General features: G+C 39.6%; 1 protein-coding gene across 1 annotated transcript in view; it reads left to right on the top strand.

The window, feature by feature from the left end:
• prex1 (phosphatidylinositol-3,4,5-trisphosphate-dependent Rac exchange factor 1) overlaps positions 1-17,820 on the top strand; it is a 197,365-nt gene that overhangs the window by 45,231 nt on the left and 134,314 nt on the right. Inside the window, exons 2-3 of the mRNA XM_041799139.1 lie at positions 8,421-8,486; positions 8,675-8,797. Coding sequence (XP_041655073.1) covers positions 8,421-8,486; positions 8,675-8,797 — 189 coding nt within the window. The remainder of the gene's footprint in view (positions 1-8,420; positions 8,487-8,674; positions 8,798-17,820) is intronic.

Below are 17,820 nucleotides of genomic sequence, written 5' to 3'. Positions count from 1 at the left end.
ACAGCATTTTGGTTTGATTTGATTTACTGGGCTGATGTCCTCGGAGATTGTGTTCCCTCTCACAGGTACTGATGAATGTTTACCCGCCTGTGATTGAGCTGAATGATGTGACTCAAAAACTTTTTGTCATAGGACCCCCACAACCTCAGAGCAGAGCTGATATGCTCAAACATGATTGATTTTCAAGTTCAAAAAAATGCAGAACTCGGTCCTAATGGTACCAGGTTTAGATTCTTGTCCCTAATCCAGCTGGATGAAGCTGTTTAAGATGTAAATAAGACTGATTTCAAAGTCTTTACTCTCTCTGTTTCATGCTTTACCCCCTCTTCTTACTCTTTCACCCCTCCCGCCCTCTCTTCACTCTCCCCCATCAAAAACGAACCAAGGAAAAGCCCCGTTTCCTGCCTCTTCTTCCTCCCTCTGCCTCCTCTGCCAGGGAGCAATCTCTCACATGAGTGACTCCTCCAGTGTGGACACGGTACAAGTTGCCATATGGGAGATTTAATTAGCGTACGCCTCAAGCACAGTCAGCTCCCTCCCTCCCTCCCTCCTAAAACCAGTCAGGAACAGGCCGACTTCTTCTCCCCTTTAATACTGGTCTTAATTAGCGAGGTCGCACTCCACCGCTGAAGACCTTTGCTTTCTATTTTAGAGCAACCTACGCAAAAACCCGGTAAAGAAAGAGACAATCTTCCCAAAGTGTCGAGCCTCTGAGGAAATGACATGATTGCTGCCTGACGGCCTGCTCAGCTGGGTGTCTATCTTTAGAGCGAATGTGTGATTATGAGTGTTAGTCTGTTATTAGAGCCAACTGCCTTACTGTAACTAACACATGAAGTAGACTGGAGTTTAGAGAGCGTGCAAAGGTTTTCTCTGAAAAGTAAGTTCACCCAAAAGACAGAACCAAAATATACTTTCTGAATTAGAGTAGGCTACGCAGTAGTCCCAGTATTGCACACAGTGTTATTGAAGATAATGTTGATTTAAACTTTGCAATATGAGCCCAAACCAGTCAACAGTTTGTTCAGTGACATAATGTGCAATACTGAGACTGTACTATGCAAAATACTCCTCCAATATTTCCACTAAAATAGACTGTAAACTCATAGATATTGCTTTGTTTCCTCAGCTTAGTGCTCATTCTTACCGCTTTGGTTCTTCATTTCTTGGATTTCTATTTATATGACTGTATTTTTACTGCTAAGGGCAACCGTAATGCCTTTATTTCTCCCCAGGACTAATGAAGTACATCTGATCCTGTTGAGATCTGGTTGAATAGGCATTTAAACATGTAAATATGACTATTTCTATTAAGTAGCAGTAGTTGGCATTGAATTTTAGGTCAGATTCTTCTCCTTCGAAAATCAGAAATATGATATTGACTTTAGTAAATATTTAGAGCAGTCATATGAAAAGAAAACCAAGAGGAAGTGCATGTTGACTCTTTGATTTTGTAGCTCTGAAAAGGCTGAACAATATTGAACAGAGTGGCGTTAGATTATTTCTCATTTCTGTTATATGTGGAGCAGTTTTGAAAAAACAAAATACAGGAAGTTACACTGAACAAAAGCAATGGAGTTTGAAATATATACAATTACCATTGGCTATTTGCAGATATGGAAATCTGCTGATATTTACAACTAATTTATCAGCTGCATGAACCAATAAGAAGTCTTTCTTTTTGAACTTGAACTTTAAATTGTTTAAAAGACTTGAGTCTCTGAACTACATCTATCTGAATCTGTCGGCATTGGCTTAAATGATTTTTCAGATATTAATTTTTCTGATGTCAGCAGACATCCAATATTGTGCATCCCTTATTTGAATCTCGCAATCATAATTAAACATTTTGACCTCAAAGTCTGTTTTTATCTCACTATGGGGCACTGATCACCAACTGGTGGCCCGGGGGCCATATCAGGCCTCCCAAAGCTTCCTGTCCAGCCCCCCAAAGATCATTAAATTCAGAAAAGGAGGAAAGAAGATGTTGTGATTTTAAGAGTATCATTTGGCTTTAAATTGCTGCAGCTGTTAAATCCATCCCACAAAAAGTTAATATTGAAATAGATTTAGAATGACTTAACATTTGATCTGTTTTTACTCAAATTTACTGTCATAATTAGAAGATATTAAAAAGGGTTAAGGTTGGCAGTAATGCTGCAAAAAAGACCAGATGAAGCTATGGAAAGTGCTTAGAGAGTAGCAAAAAAGGGTGGTAAGTGTCAAAATGGGTTGTGGAGTGGCACAAAGAGACAAAAATTAGCAGATTAAGTTGCGAGAAGAGGTTAAAATTTGGCAAAAATTGGTAAAATAGGAAAAAAATGGGCAAAAAGTATCAGAAATTGGTTACAAATGGCAAAAATAGTGCAAAAAAAGTAATGAAAAGGGGTTAAAACTATCCTTAATGGATAAAAGAGCAGCACAAAAAGGACCTGCAGGAAAAGTTGTTTAAATGGGTTTAAGAATGGTAAACATTGGGTTAAAGAGGCAAAAAGTGTCAAAAAGGGGTTAAAAGTAGCAAAAATTGGTTTTAATGTTGCAAAAATTGTTAGAAAACATGAAATGAAAATGGCTTAAAAGTGTCAAAGATGAGTTATTACTGGTACTAAGTCACAATTGTAGAGGGCCTTTTCTCTTGGATTTTCAGGGGCCCAACCAACTCTATTGTCAGGCCTGTCTTCTTGTGACCTGCTGCATTCTAGATAATAGGGATAAATCTCACTGGTAATGCCTAAAAATGCACTGCATTTTGACTGGAAATACAAATCCTACAGTAATATTTCAATCAGACCAAAATAGTTATTTAATTTTTGTGTATTTGAAAGTCCGGCCCCCGGAGTTTCTTGCCCGTGTGGAAATGTACTTGATGACCCCTGCTATAGGGGGAAGATGTGGTGTGCAGTAAATGACAGTTTGACTCGAGCTTGTCTCTTGAGCTCTTTTCTACTCATCTGACTACTCAAAGAGCTTTTTTACACTGCAGGTCATACCTTCATTCGCACCCATGCACTCCTCGTTCACTCTCTGATGGTAAAGGCTGAAGTGTAGAGGCCATCAGTAGTAACCTGTTCCAGTCATATGCATCTATACACTTTTAGAAGTCACTGATGCAGCAGTGGGAGCAGTTTGGGGTTAAGACACATCAGTGTGTGACTGCAGGAGCTGGGGATCAAACCCACGACCTTCTGGATGAGAGAGGTCAGACTCTTCCTCCTGAGCCACACTTTTTTGATGTCTGATTTTGGTATAGTTACTAATAATGAACAGAAGAGGAGAGGGTTACCCCTGCCTCATTCTGTAGGTTATTTTATGTGTTTCTGACAAAGAAAAGACCGACGTCTCGCACAGTGCAGGGCTCTAAAAATACAATTATTTATTGCACCAATGTGATGTTTCGAGCAGAGTCATGTTGGTGCAATAAAAATTGTATTTTTGGAGCCCTGCAGTGTGCGAGACCGCTTTCTTTTCTTTGTCAAAAATTAAGTCTGACCTTATTTTGAAATTAAGGTACTTCTGCAAGGGCACTATTGTAAACTCAAAGGCCTTTCTGCAGGCTTGTAATTTAACTACTTAATCTAAAAATGATTGCAGCCTTTTATCCATTTATGTTATTGCATTTGCAATTTCCATTAGATAATGGTGCAGCAGTATTCTGCTCTTTTGACAGCATTTATCATCTGTACTTTATCTAAAGATGCTCAAATAACACAACTTGCCTTTCTAAATGTTAAACTTTATATCCTTTAATTATTGCACATGTGGAAATACTTTTTCTTATTGCTGAAACCATTGTCCTAGAGTGCAGGAGTAATGGACAAAACCAGCAGCAAGCAGCTGCAGAAAAACTAAAACGACAGCTTTAGGAGCTTAATTTCTAACTTGAGAGGTTGCTTTTGCAGGTGTGATACATGCCTCTTGTTCTCATGCATGGATGGTGATTCTAAAAGATTTCTAAACAAGTAAGAAAAATTGGTGGCTGTAAATATACATTGGTGGCATGCCATAATAAGGTCTATATGTGCTGGAAACGCTGCTTAGGCTTAAGCTTTAATATGAAGCTATTTTCATTTTCATTTTTATCTTGAATACAAAATAAATCAAGCTCTTTCTACCACAAAATCTGCAGCTGTCACTCAGAGGAAAGCTGATAGCTTGCTAGCATATACTGTATGTGGTGCAAGAGCATGTAAAGTAAAGTATTTAGTAAAGTATTTATTGCAATTAATGCAAACCTTTGCTATTTGCTAATTTTGCAAAGTCATATTGTGATATAATAGCAACTTACTGTGCAGCATTACTGAGCGCTTTTGCATATTTTATGAGAACAGAAAGGGTTGAAAGTAATTTACAGTTCCCAGAGTGCATCAGAAGATACATATTTGCAATAAAAGTAGGTTTAATTTGAAAAAGAGTTGACAATACAAATAGAATATGAATGACACTAGATTAGCCGGATTTATTGGGATGCTGTTTTATGGAATGAAGTTATTATTCAGTTGTTTTTGATACTATAGCCACAAAAACATGAACTGGTTCTCACTCACTAAAGCAGAAACCTCTAACAATCATTGATCTTTTTGATATGAGCGAGCAGGGCGGTTTCAGACATCCTTAAGCTGGTTTCATCGCCGTCTCTTTTAAGGTAAAGGTGTCATTTAGCTTAAATCAGGATACTGTCCTCCTGATGGAACCAGATTGTCTGTGTCATTGTGCGTCCATCACTGAACCCAGCATTTGTTCCTTTTTAAACCCTTCATCCACATGGCTTCCAGTCAATTTCCAGACTTTGGGCTTTGAGATGCTGGCAGACAACAGCAGCCGCCTGCCAGCAAAAAAGAGGCTACAGGAGTGGAGTTTTTATTCAGTGGTTTGGGGGATGCATATCTCCCCAATCCCTTTTCTTCTGAAGACAGCATTGGCGTCTGGAGATGAGGCAGACAGACAGCGACAGGTTAAGCCTTTCTGATAGACGCAGAATTGGGGAACAGAGAATAAAAGAAACAGATTCACTTCCAGTCTCTTCAGTGCCTTTTTTCCATGAAGTCCTGATTGGCAGACATGTACACAGACACAGATAAAACTGCACACAGAAGCACAGCCCTCCACTTGACATGAGCCTATTATGGTCGTCTATGGTGAAGTGGTGTGTGTCGATGCTGCAACACTGAAGAAGCTATTTTTGTGGATGTCTTACAGATGAACGCTCAGGTGCTTTAGTATCCACAGCAGAGGATCCATACTGTGAGCTGCAAGTGTCACAAGACAGTGATGAAAAACATGTCCTGTCATATAGTAGAAAGTTGTACGGTAGCTAAACTGCTGTGACACATCGATGTCTAGCACCATGAAGGGCAGTTTCTGTGAGAGTACATGTGACTGGAGAAAGTTGAAAGGCTTGTTTGTTTATGATCATGGGTAATGGTGTCTGTATGGATCTGTTTCCTCAAAGCAAAGAGTACATACTGTACAAACTCATTTGAAGATAATCACAAGAGGGAACCTGGACTCCTACCAGTCCTGTAAGCTCAGATGTAGATTCAGGATTTCAGAAATCCCTCTTCTTATGTCTCTAAAAGGACCAGATGTGCTGTACAATGTGTACTGTTCTGTGTGTACCTTATTTCTTCTTTGTTTTTGTGTTTGGAGCAGCAGCAAGAAATAAAGAAAATATGCTGAGAAGAAGTTAGAAGAAATCATTTTCGTAAAAAGATGTGTAACTTTAACTACAGGCTTTAGATAAATATGATAGTGGCATCACCTGTTTGGTCACTGAAGGTGACTTTTGAAGCCATGTTGGAGTTGCTTTCTTAGACTGACTTGCTCAGCAATGGGCACCGTTAGCTAGCTAATGTGATGATGATTAGTTGGTGGCACAAGAATTAGTAGTCACATAACCATAATCTAAATATTTTTAATGATTTCAGGCCCTCAATCCCACCCAAATACTCATATAAACTGTGACACTGCAGCCCCCCTCTAGTAGCCACTGTGGCTCCTTTTAATGGCTACTGCCATGCTGCTGCATACTCTTTAACCTGAATGTAAACAACAGTGAACTGATAGCATTGATAGCATCTTACAGACAGCATGGTTTTGCACAATTTTGATGTAGAATTTGGGGAAAAGTGTTAAGAAGCTTGTGTCAGGTTACACTCACATAAAACTGAAGCATTGGACAACAATTTTCAGCTCAAGAAAGTGGATGTTATCCTGCATAAAGCATTGAAAGCTAGCATTGCTAGTGCTGCTAATGTTGGCTGGATTCTGCACCAACTTAACACCATCTACCCACTGCAACTACAACCTGTCATAGATAAATAGTGCTCTATTTTGACTGTAAATACATTTGCAAAACACATGAAATCCTTCTTTGAGTTTACAAAAAAAAAAAAACTTCACAAGAGCAAATTTTCTACAACTATAGCATTAGGCTAACCTGACATGCCAAATGAATTTGTTTTACACATTGAACTGGTAAACCTGTCATAGACAGAATTTGAGCAGGGTGGAGCCTTTGAAAAACAAAATCTAAGGGGGGTTGGATGAATGTTCTGTCTGTCACATCTTTGCGGGCCAATCAGAGCAACAAAACACTTGACGTAGCCGCTTCCAAGGAGTGAACTCCGTAGAGTACTGCATAACGCCAAACATGGCGACTGTAGTAGTCAGTACACAACATTTGTCTTTTTTGAAAACAACTCTCTGCTGTATTTTGTTCTTCTTCTAACAAAGAAATCTCTTTAAGTTATGATAAAACTGGTGCTTTAGCAGCATCCACACTAATGTCTTCTGCCATAATTTCACTAGTCTCTTGTTGCCGTTGCTTACGCCGCGCCCCGAAAGTACTGCCCCTTGACGCTAATTGGTCCTGTCACTTTCTAACCGGGCCCCAACCGTTCAGACGGGAGTTCTGCAAGATGGATTTGCCAGTGAGAAACACAGATAAAGGCGTATCCATCTGCTTTGCAAGGTTAGCATCAGGCTGCAACATCAAAAAAACAGAAAAAGTGAAGGGGGTCTGAATACTTTCTGAATGCAGCATATTTTTAACAGGGCACGTTTAAACATTTCTGATGCTGCCACAAATGTTTACGTTTTTCCTACATTTCTGATGTCCATCTAGCTTTATTCTCTACGACTATGGCGTTTATGGCGACTATTGCTCAGTAGGTAGAGCCAGTTGTCTTGCAATCGATAAGTTGTAGGTCTGATCCCCAGCTTCTGCATTCACATTTCGATGTGTCCTTGGGCAAGCCACTTTACTCCAATTTGCTCCCACTGCTTTGTCAGTGACGTGTAAATGTGTATGGATATGTTTGAATGGGAATAATACTGATGGTGAATTCTCAATAGCAACCTCTGCCATCAGTGTGAATGAGGAGTGAGTGGTGTGGACGGGTATGTGTGACCTGCGGTGTTACAGCTTTGAGTATCCAGATGGCTATACAAGCTCAAGTCCATTTACCATTTATCATTGCTGCCATGGCTGGGTTTGTTGTGCTTCCTCCTTCAGTCAGCTTGCTTCATATTTGGCTTTTTTTTTGGCCCAGACAGTGATTTTTGATCATGAATATTGAAAATGTAATATTTATGGTTTCAATCAGATCATCCTCCAAGCAGATTGGGGAGGGTGAAAACACTCTGGTAAGATAATCTTTGGGAACATCAGATAATCTGGGCTTTGTTGACATTGTCAAAAGAGGGTGATGAGGCCTAAAATTGGCATCTTTTAGTGTACGTCCCACATAAGGCCGACTACACTCTGTAAAATTTAAGGCTTTATTTTCCATCCTGGGCTGCCTGAGGCTTGTCACAACTATGATTATTTGTCCAAATAATCCTGAAGTGTATGGTGTCAGTATGACGATTCTACTGCTCTTGACTGAGTAGAATTATCGACATTGATTATGTTTGATTTTTATGATTCCAAACCAGGCTGCCCCCATAAGAATATGCACAATTGCCAATAAGAGCAATCAGAGAAAGTCACCAACCAGATCACATACGTTTACAGCTTGTAAATATATCAGCAAACATCAACACAACTGTGGTTTGAGCCAAGTGAAATATTGAAAAAGAAAACCAGCTTGTGGAATAATGGCAACAAAACTAGTAGGTTACCTTTATAATGCACGACACACGACAGCCGGTGTGCTGTCTCATTGTCTGGCTGGGTAGTCTTGTTTGTGCGTTCACAGAATTATAAAGTTAAAAATCTGTAGAAACTTTCCTTATGTCTGTGGTACCCTATGTTTGAAAACTGGTTAAAATTTAAGGTGTGCAACCAGCCAAACTAATCACCAGTTTCTTTCAGGATGCTCAGATCTAAGGCATATACTCTTCTGAATGTTCTACTGCTGACCTTTTCAACAATGAAGCAAATTCCTTTTTTAATGTGCATGTTTCTGTTTCCCTTCCAGGCATTTTTGCACAGAATCAGACAAACTGCAGATGACCAACAGTGTCTCTCACCAGAACATGTCAAGGTAAGACTGGTTTTTGAATACTTTGTGATGCAGCAGGTTTTGATTTGGTCAATCTACATACAGTATTTAATGACAGATTCGCCCCCTTTTCCCTCCATCTGTTGCTTCCTTTCTCCCTCTCCATCCTGCCCCTTTATCTCTTCCTTCCTCTGCCTCCCCTCCCCTTTACATCACTCTCCCATTTTTAGATTCTGTTTTCAAATATTGAGGACATCCTGGAGTTGCACAAAGAGGTGTTGTCCGCGGTCGAGTCCAGTCTGCAGCCCGAACCCCAGCCTCAGCATGCACTGGGCCACGTGTTTCTCCAGTTTGTAAGTGCATGACACACAGAAAACACACGTAAAGAAGCGTATGGTCACAAGCACATGGACACACATGTGGGAGCGCATGCATGCATGAATTCCCCTCTTCATGCAAAAAGCGCTCACACAAACTCTTTTCATGGGTTTCCCGTAACCACAGATGCAGGGAAAGCGTGCAAAACTTGCAGCAAAATACCCCTTAATTCTCTCTGTCTCACATGAAACACCCCTTCACACACAGACACTCACAGACCCCCCCCCCCCACTTTTCCTCCTTTTCTAAACAGGCTTACATCCTGTCAGGCCAAAGAAACTCTTTTCCCTCCATCTCTCACCATTAATCAGTGCTAGGGCTGGGAAATGTACTGAGTTTGAAAGAGATGTCAAATAGAATATAGGATAGGACAACAACAATTGCATGCAAACTCCTTTCCTGGCAAATAAAGTCAACATCCTGTTTAATGCAAAATAAGATCATGTTTAGCCGGCTAGTCGAAGGTGAAGAAAACACTCAGTTATCAGTCAAAATCAAGCACTTTTTATTTAAGATGGGATCATAGCAGAGGGTTTGTAAATGGGGTGAAATTGGTTTACAGGATGTAGCTAATGTAAGCAATGCTAGCATCGCCATCCTTGGATCCTCCTTGCAGGTTAACATCCACATTTCTTAGCTGAGTGTCGTCACTCAGTCTGTTTAATGTGAATATAACCTTACATGGCCTACATACAGTTTCATCCTCATATTCTAAATTGAAATAGTGCTGAACCTCCTATGAGATTCTATCGCTGCTATCAGTTTAGAGTTGTTTACATGTTGGCTAAAGAGCATTGTAGCTGCTAGGAAGTAGCCGTTAAGAGGCGCCACAGTGGCTTCTAGTGGCAGGTGGCTGCATTACAGTTTACACAGAGCATCATGTTATAAGTATCATCAAATCGACCAGTTATTGGGGAGTAATTCTGGTGCTAACCAGATTGACTTAAACATTTAGCTTGCTAGTTGCAGACATTCTTACCACACACTGTCTCAACCAGTGGTTTCCATACCTTTCTGCTGCACCCTCCTCTAAAATAATGATGTAAATGTTTTCAAGTCCCCCAACCCATCAATGTACACATGGATGCATGAACATGCATTAATATATATATTAAATAAACCCAATCTTATGCAGTAGGGATGTTTTAATAGGAGGGCGTGTAGCTCTCTTTGCATAACTTCTTATTTTCTCATCATTGTTTTAATGCAGATTCATTGTTAGGCTTAATTTACCTAGCTAATTTACCTGCTAGTGGCATAAAACAGCACATTTTAAATTTTATTTTGCCTTGCTGAGCTGCCCTGTCTTTGGGCCACATTGGGACTCACTGGTCTAAACAGGGAAATTTTCACTCCTCACCAGTTTGACTCACTAATCCAAATTTTGCCTTTTTTTTTGTTTTGGTTGAAAAGATATAGATGTTATAATTTTGAAACATACAGTATTCAAGAGTATAGAAATTGTCAATGTCAATATATAGAAAATATTTGTGCATTACTAAGACAGTTTGACAGTTTTTCTGCAATTTTTGACAATTAAAATCAAAACATTACCCAACATAGGCTATTTTTTTGCCATAGTTTCAGTGTCATTTGATATCTACTTAAATCCTATTGAAGTTTATGATTCTTGGGGTGCAGGTGCCGTGGTGGTTAGGTAGCACCCCATTGACACAGGTAGCTTGGGTTCACTTTCCACTGTTCTCCTCTGAGATAAATATCTATAATGATATTGAAAATATAATAATATTTTGAGGCATAAAAAGCTAAAAAAAATTGATTATTAAAAAATAAACAAATATTGAGATTATGTATTGCCATTCAGCTAAGATGCCCAGGGATGATTTTTGCTCCATATTTCCCAGCCCTAGTCTGCTCACATCCCTGTCTCTGACATCTCCTTCTTTTTGCCTCCCCATCCCTCCATCCAAAGATTCCTCTCTCCGCTCTGTGGTCCCCCCCCCCTCCTCCCCCCTCCCCTCCCCTCTGTTTGAACTCGTTTGGCCTCAGGGAACAAACAAAGAGGGGTCTGTGTCCAGGGAGGAAGAGATGGTGTGTCACTCAGTGGAGGGGACAATGCTTCTGCTGGTAGCACTCAATCTCAAACTCCTTCTCGCTCTCGCTCGCTTTCTCTCCATTTGTCTCTCACTGATCTGAAATTCGCTTTCACTGAAGCACAAAACACCTCAGCGAGATATTCTTCCATCAGTTTTCTCCATCAGCCTGCAGGGCGGTGATACAGGGCCAGTTAGATTGTAATTAAAGGGGCTTAAAGACTTTTATCAGGGGCTGGATGACAGGTGGCAAAAATCCTGTCTCAATATTTCAAGCTGAATGGTGATATACAGTTTAGATTTAGATTTTTCTCCTGTAATGAAAAAAATCTTGTAAAATAAACTGTATTGGAAACCTGCTCGCACAGCAACAAAAATAACAATATTTATTTACAGTATTTCATCTTTAATGATCAAAAGAGACAAACTCCTACATGTCGACTAAACTGTACAAAAACATTAGCAATGTTTCCATACATTCAGATTTTTAAAACTCTCCATGCTCTGATATACCATGAGTGTTTCAGATGGAAAAAACATTTTTTTATGATAGGTGGCATAAAAAAAGACAAAAAACTTTGATGATCTTCAGTCATAATTTCAAAATGATCTAATATTAGGCCTGCAGCCCTATTCACACTTGCACAAAACCCACTCAAGAAAACTTCCTGCTGTAGGGAGGATGTGTGAACAAGCAAGTCTGGAAATATAAAATAAGATAAGATATTCCTTTAGTAGCCCCACAAGGGGAAATTCCAAAATGTACAGCAGCAAAAAGTATTGTTGACAAAGTAATAACACAATAGAAATAAGAGGACAAATAAAAGTAGTGTACACAGCAGGATTAAAGACAATGGATAAATATCTTTAGCATGTTTTTGTGTAGTTCAGTTGTCCCCAAATGGTGTAGCACTGTGAATTTGACCAACCACGTGTTATGACTGTAACTATACGCCAACTAAAAACACTGTGAGAACTTTAAAAGAGGCGTGTGTGGATTTGATGATGGTGCGCCTTTAGATTTTGGTTTGACGTTCGGTGTGCCAGTGTGCAAAAGTTGTCTGAAGTATTTATATCCCTAAATACCAAGTTTTAAAATGATAAAACCTCAGTTATTTTGATAATTCTTGGCATCTAAAAGTACAGGAACTTAAAGATTATTGGTCATTTTTAACCCAAAAAAGAGAGAGCACTTATAATGCACAAATATGTTCTGGTATCAAGTTTTACTTAGGATAGGTATTAGTTTTACTAATTCTGTAAATGCTTCTTAAGAGAATAAATAGAATGATAAGCATCTTACTACAGGTCTGTGATACTCGACGCGTGGCTCTTAAACTACATGTTGCTCTTTTCTGATGATTTGTGGCTCTTTTATGTCTTAATTTAAAATATTATTACATAGAAAATGGAAACTTTAACCTCAGAAATCATCCATTGCAAGTCACATTAATCAGTTGGTTTCACACTTAGACAGTAGGTTTTAATGGTCAAACTTAACTGTCAACCTTTGTTTTTTTCTCTATATATTTTCATTGCCCTTATTTACAATTTCTTTTGCCACTTTTAATCAATTTCTGATGCTTTTAGCCCATTTTAACCACTTCTTTTAGCCACTTTTCGCCCATTTTGCCCTTTTTCATCAGTTTTAGCTACTTTCATCCTGCTTTTTTCCCCCCTTTTTCACCATTTTTTACCCATATAAGCTGCCTTTTGCCAATAAATAACACTTTTCCCCATTTTTCCATCTTTTTACAGCTATCTGCCTATTTTATTCTCTTTTCACTCATTTTTTGCCGCATTTTTTTCCAATCACGTGCAACATAAATATATCCATACAAATGTTGCTGTCTCACCCTAAGTCTTGTTTGAAAATAGATCCATATACAGCATCTGAAATGCGATATATTGCCTCGTCCTGTTCTGCCGTCCAACTCCCTTTCATTGAAGCACACAACACTTCATCTCGGCTTCGGTTTACACATCCAGGCTGCAGGTCAGTGTTACAGAGCAGCGATAGGTTGAAATTCTAGTGTTTTTAAGACTGATAACAAATGCTTATACAGCCTATATACACTTGAGTGTGACCTTTAGCCTTCTCATGGTTCGGTCTGTTCATGGAGGCAGAAATGTGTGGATGTACATCTCTACTAAATTAAACCAACATAAGTTTCTACCTCCACCAAAGGTGACGCCCCTGAGAAATCACAACATCTTATAAACAACAGCACTCATTTGCCATCCATCTACAGCGTGTCCTTTAACCCCGTGGATGCATGAAGGGGATTTAATCTCATCTGGAGGTAGCTGTTGAATCGGCCCATCAAATCTTACCTTCACACATGCGGTGGTTATGGTCATTCAATCTGTCGGGCCCAGTGTCAGCGTGGAGAATCGATTAAAGGAGCCCAGCCTGTTTTTTTTCAGCGCTCTGTGGTCAGACTGGGAGATATAGAGGTCAGACTGGATGGGTAATGAAGGCTGCAGGTGCTTGGATTTCAATTTACTGTGAGTAAATCTCAGTGCGATGACAGGAAGACGAAAGTACCTGTGACTGCAGCATCAGCTCAGTCTAAAGCATAATGATGAGGCGCTGAAATCAAATGAAACTATTGTTTGAATTTACGGTATAATACTATGAAAAAGTGCATGTTTGTACACTTTTAAGGGTGCAGATAATGAGGATTACTTGAATCAATTAGTCAGCCTTTTTGCTTCTTTGCTGACTGTCAGACCAAAAGGCCACAGCCTGCAGGTGGAGGTCTTCTGACCTCCCATTGCCTCTAAAGCAACACTTTTAATTGGGATACCTTAACCACAAATAACAAGTATTGACTGTGTAGAAAAACACAGACACAGCTGATCGGATCTATGATGTTGGCTAGAAAAATAATGATTCAAGGTTTGTTAAACCATAGCTGCATTATGGAGTATGTAAGGAAAGAATAAGGACTTCAAAATCTGATGTGCTAAAGCAACCAAAAAACCAGATTGTATTGATTTCAATCTTAGATTGTTGCACAGATTAATCAATAAAGTCCTGGATAGATGATTTAATGGATGAACAGACAACTGGTTTCTCTTGCCTGCAGTTTATTGGCCTCCGTTTCAGAGCACCTTTCAACTGCTTTTATTGTTTTTCTGGGTTGTGAAAGCTGACATCTGCATCTGTCAGTAGTATCTGTAACATCATTAATACAGGCTGTTTAATATTCTCCTTAATTCAAGGAAAAACAGCAGGAAACATAAGAAAACACACAGATATCATATCCTACAGCAGCTGTAGACCTGAAAATCACACTTTCAAAAAGATGAGTCAGATCGTCATTCCTTCCTCATTGCTGTTCATAAAGGTAATATCAGAAGTCGCGCCCTCTCCTGATTTTGACTGGACAGGGAGATAATAACGAGGTTGGTGCTGTTTCAAAAGTTCAACTTCTTTCAAATGAGCTGATGCTGTAGCGCTCGGGTCGCTGATAACACATCGATTTTGTATTAGAATGAGTGATGCCACTTAAGTGCCGGCTGTGGACACAGGTCTTCTTCTGATTTCAGGCAAATTTTCATAGCAGAGATGCAAAAATTGTCTAAATTAGGGCAGGATGTTTTTATCAATACTGCAGTTGAGACTACCTCTGCAAGCTGATCAGAACTGAAGTTGATCAAAAGATCTGACCAAAAAAAGCAGAAAAAATATGAATGTATACTATTTTTATTGCCGTTTTTGGAAGTGGACTTTTTTGTCCCTAATGATTCGAAAGGGTAGAATATTTTTAATCGGTTGCTAGACAAAAAACTAATAATGCATCAAAGTCAATATTTTGGCTGAACATTTACATATCCAAGATGGATTTAGAAATAATGCCCCAGCCATCCAACATTTGGTTTAAGGAAGATAACACATTTGTTGCATTTTTTCATAGAAAACAACATTGACTTTGGCATTTAAAGGGTTAAAAGTCTCAAAATGATTGAATGTTTGGTAGTTTTGAGCACAGCTGACGTTGTTTAAGAGATTTATGCAAAAAAAAAGGCAGAAATATTAATCTGTTAAGTTTTTATAGCAGTTTTGTGGAAGTGGACATTTTTGTCCTTATTGACTTGAAAGGGTAGTAAATTAAAGTGATGTCTGAGGGTTAAACACGATAAAAAGCGCAAGTCGGAGGGGGAAAAATCAATCAGAAATGCAATAAAGAAAGATCTGCATTTAAAAAATTTGTTTTTTAAGATCAGCTTGAAAAAAAAAAGCCAGTGAACAGGTGGCACACACACCTCACTTTGCTTGCATTAACGCTGTGACTTTATTGGATAAGTCAAATTTTTGACAACCATTTGTTAAATGTCTGTAAATTGCTGTGTTTTAAAACTGCGTAGGAGGTTTATAAAGAGTTAGCATAAATATATCCATTACACTTTCCTCTACAAGCCCAGGCCTTTGTCTCCTTAAACACTGCCTCCTCACAGCCAATCATTGGCCCCGTCTGGCGCCCCCGGCCACAGCCCTTGACCCCGAGCAGAGGTCAACACCATGACTGGGATTTGATTAACCCCCTGCATTGTCCCACTAGACTGTCTGCCACTCACATTTAGGGAAGATAAATGGGAAGATTCATTGCTATTCAAAGTCAGATGTTGCCAACATTTCTTGGGAGGCTGCAGCTGTAAAAAAAAGAAAGAATCCTCTCTTTGATGAACAAATAAATCAGTCGTCTTCATTTCTATTCACAGGCAGAATGAAGATTGTTTATCACATTTATTATGTCGCTTTAACCAAATAAAATATTTCAGACAAACTTGAGGAAAAATGTCACAGACAGATGCACGCCCCTCAGATCCCGGCCTGCGTGAGCTTATTGGAGCTCTGCAAAGGTGAAACAGTGAATCATGTTAGTGGAGAATCAGAGACATCAATATTTGCTCTATTTCTGGGAGTGTATACATGAGCTCAGAGCACCAAGCAACAGTCATGTCATTATGCACCTCCTGAACTACGCCCATTATGCTCTGCCTCTCTGTGATTTCTCAGTGTTTGATACTAACTCCTCATTCAGCCTGTGAAATAACATTCCTGTGCTGAAGAATTTAAATAAAGACTCACCTTTATCAAAAGGACAACCCCGGCCTTTGAGCTATTCTGGCTACACTGGTGTCTTTGAGTCTTTCAGAGCAGTCCTGGTGTTTAAATTTGACTTTGTGGTTCACATTCTGGCCCTGCATAGACCTTTAGAAGAGACTGGGTTGACTGCAGTTGTTGTCACTTGAGAGAAGGAAATACCTTGGAGCTGGGCTGGGTTGTAAACAGATCTACAAAAAGGCTGGCTGTTTCCAGGTTCAGCTACTGAAGTGGTACCATATCCATGAGCACGGAGGAGTAAGCTGATATCACTGGGTTCATTTACATGACAGTTAACACTGTTATGCACAAATTATCACTGCAAGTTGTCCAGAGTTTTTGTTTTTAAATGATTTTTTTAAATTTAAACTAGAATAACACAATTTAAACTAGCTTTATGGATCTGGTAATAGTGATGTATGGAAACATCTTGTTTTCTACAGCCTAGAAAACAACCAAAAAAAGAAATATGAGTCTGCATGCTGAAAATCGAGCGCTATTTCTGAAAAATGATGGACATCGAAGCTCATTCCAGGTGTCAAAACATCAAAATTGTTGGTCTGCCTGAAAAAAATCGAGAACAGACCCCCTACCGAGTTTGTGCCGCAGTTTATCTCGAAGCTTCTCCGTGCTGACAGCTTTCCCAGGCCACTTGCAGTGGACTGAGCTCACTGTATGGGAAAAGAGCTCTTTGGTGAAGGGTACAGCCATGCTTAATGATAGCTAGGATTCATCACTTCTAGGTGAGGGAGAACAAACTAAAACTGTCCTGTCAGCAATACCCTCTGTGCCACAATGGCAAAGCAAACCACGCTTTTCCCGACTACCCGGTGGAGGTTAAGAAGGAACAGCAGGCTTTCGAGGCTGGTGCAAGAACCACCTTCTTTATCCGGGACGACTGTGGTTCACACACGGGAACTCGGAAGAGGTGTCTTCTTCCTCACGTGAAGCTGAGGTTGTTGCAGGAACTTTAACTTGAACATTGAGTGTCCATTTGTTGGCTCAGCACTTTTTGAATGTGACTTTTAACCTGAAAGGATTGGTGCCAGGACATCATTCTGACCATCACTTATAATCTTTATATTTGGTATTATTGGAGAGGAAGTCATGAGGTTAGTTTATCTGTAGCTTGACGGTTCATATGGGCTGCCCTCCCCTGTTAGGATAGGGGACGATTTGGCACTGGGATGAGGTCTGGATATGTTAATGTTCTGTAAAGCATTACTATACAGTAGAGAAGATTCAGTTTTATTTTTGCTTCTTCTCTGACTAATTCTGCTCCTTCTCTATAAACACTAAAATAAAAATCTGTCATTATTTAGTCATGTGTGAGGTCTCAGATTTTAAACATCTGTTAGGATTTTCAACATCTTTTAGTGTGGGTCTGGGAGGTGGGTAGAAATGTTCAGAAACAATACAGCTTTTATCCCAGCATGTGAAATCTGATGCTATAACCAGACTATAATGAATACAGATAATTAACCCCCTCATATGTACAAATTGACTAATGTGATGCATGCATATTGACCCCTTGAGTCCCCCTCCTCTGTCTGTGTAGTGTACTAACTCAGTTTGACAGTATCAGCAGTTTCACACCATATGCCGGCCCAGCTGTTGCACCCGCTGCTTCCTTGGATGAAGTCCCCTACCAGACGTGGCTCTGGGTGTGTTTGGGGTGCTGTCTGCGTGTGGTTAACACTGACCACTGTTTACATCAAGCTGCTGACTTGTTTTACACATGTACAAACCATTTTAAGCTGCTTCTGCTCCAGACGGGATCGAACAAAGACACGGGGATCTAAAAAAAGAGTGGTTAGCTTTGTTTTGGCTG

This window comes from Cheilinus undulatus, linkage group 11, assembly GCF_018320785.1.
Source record: "Cheilinus undulatus linkage group 11, ASM1832078v1, whole genome shotgun sequence".
In the NCBI taxonomy this organism is placed as follows: Eukaryota; Metazoa; Chordata; class Actinopteri; order Labriformes; family Labridae; genus Cheilinus; species Cheilinus undulatus.
The sequence above is the reverse complement of the archived record's forward strand: the minus strand, read 5'-3'. Positions and strand labels throughout refer to the sequence as shown.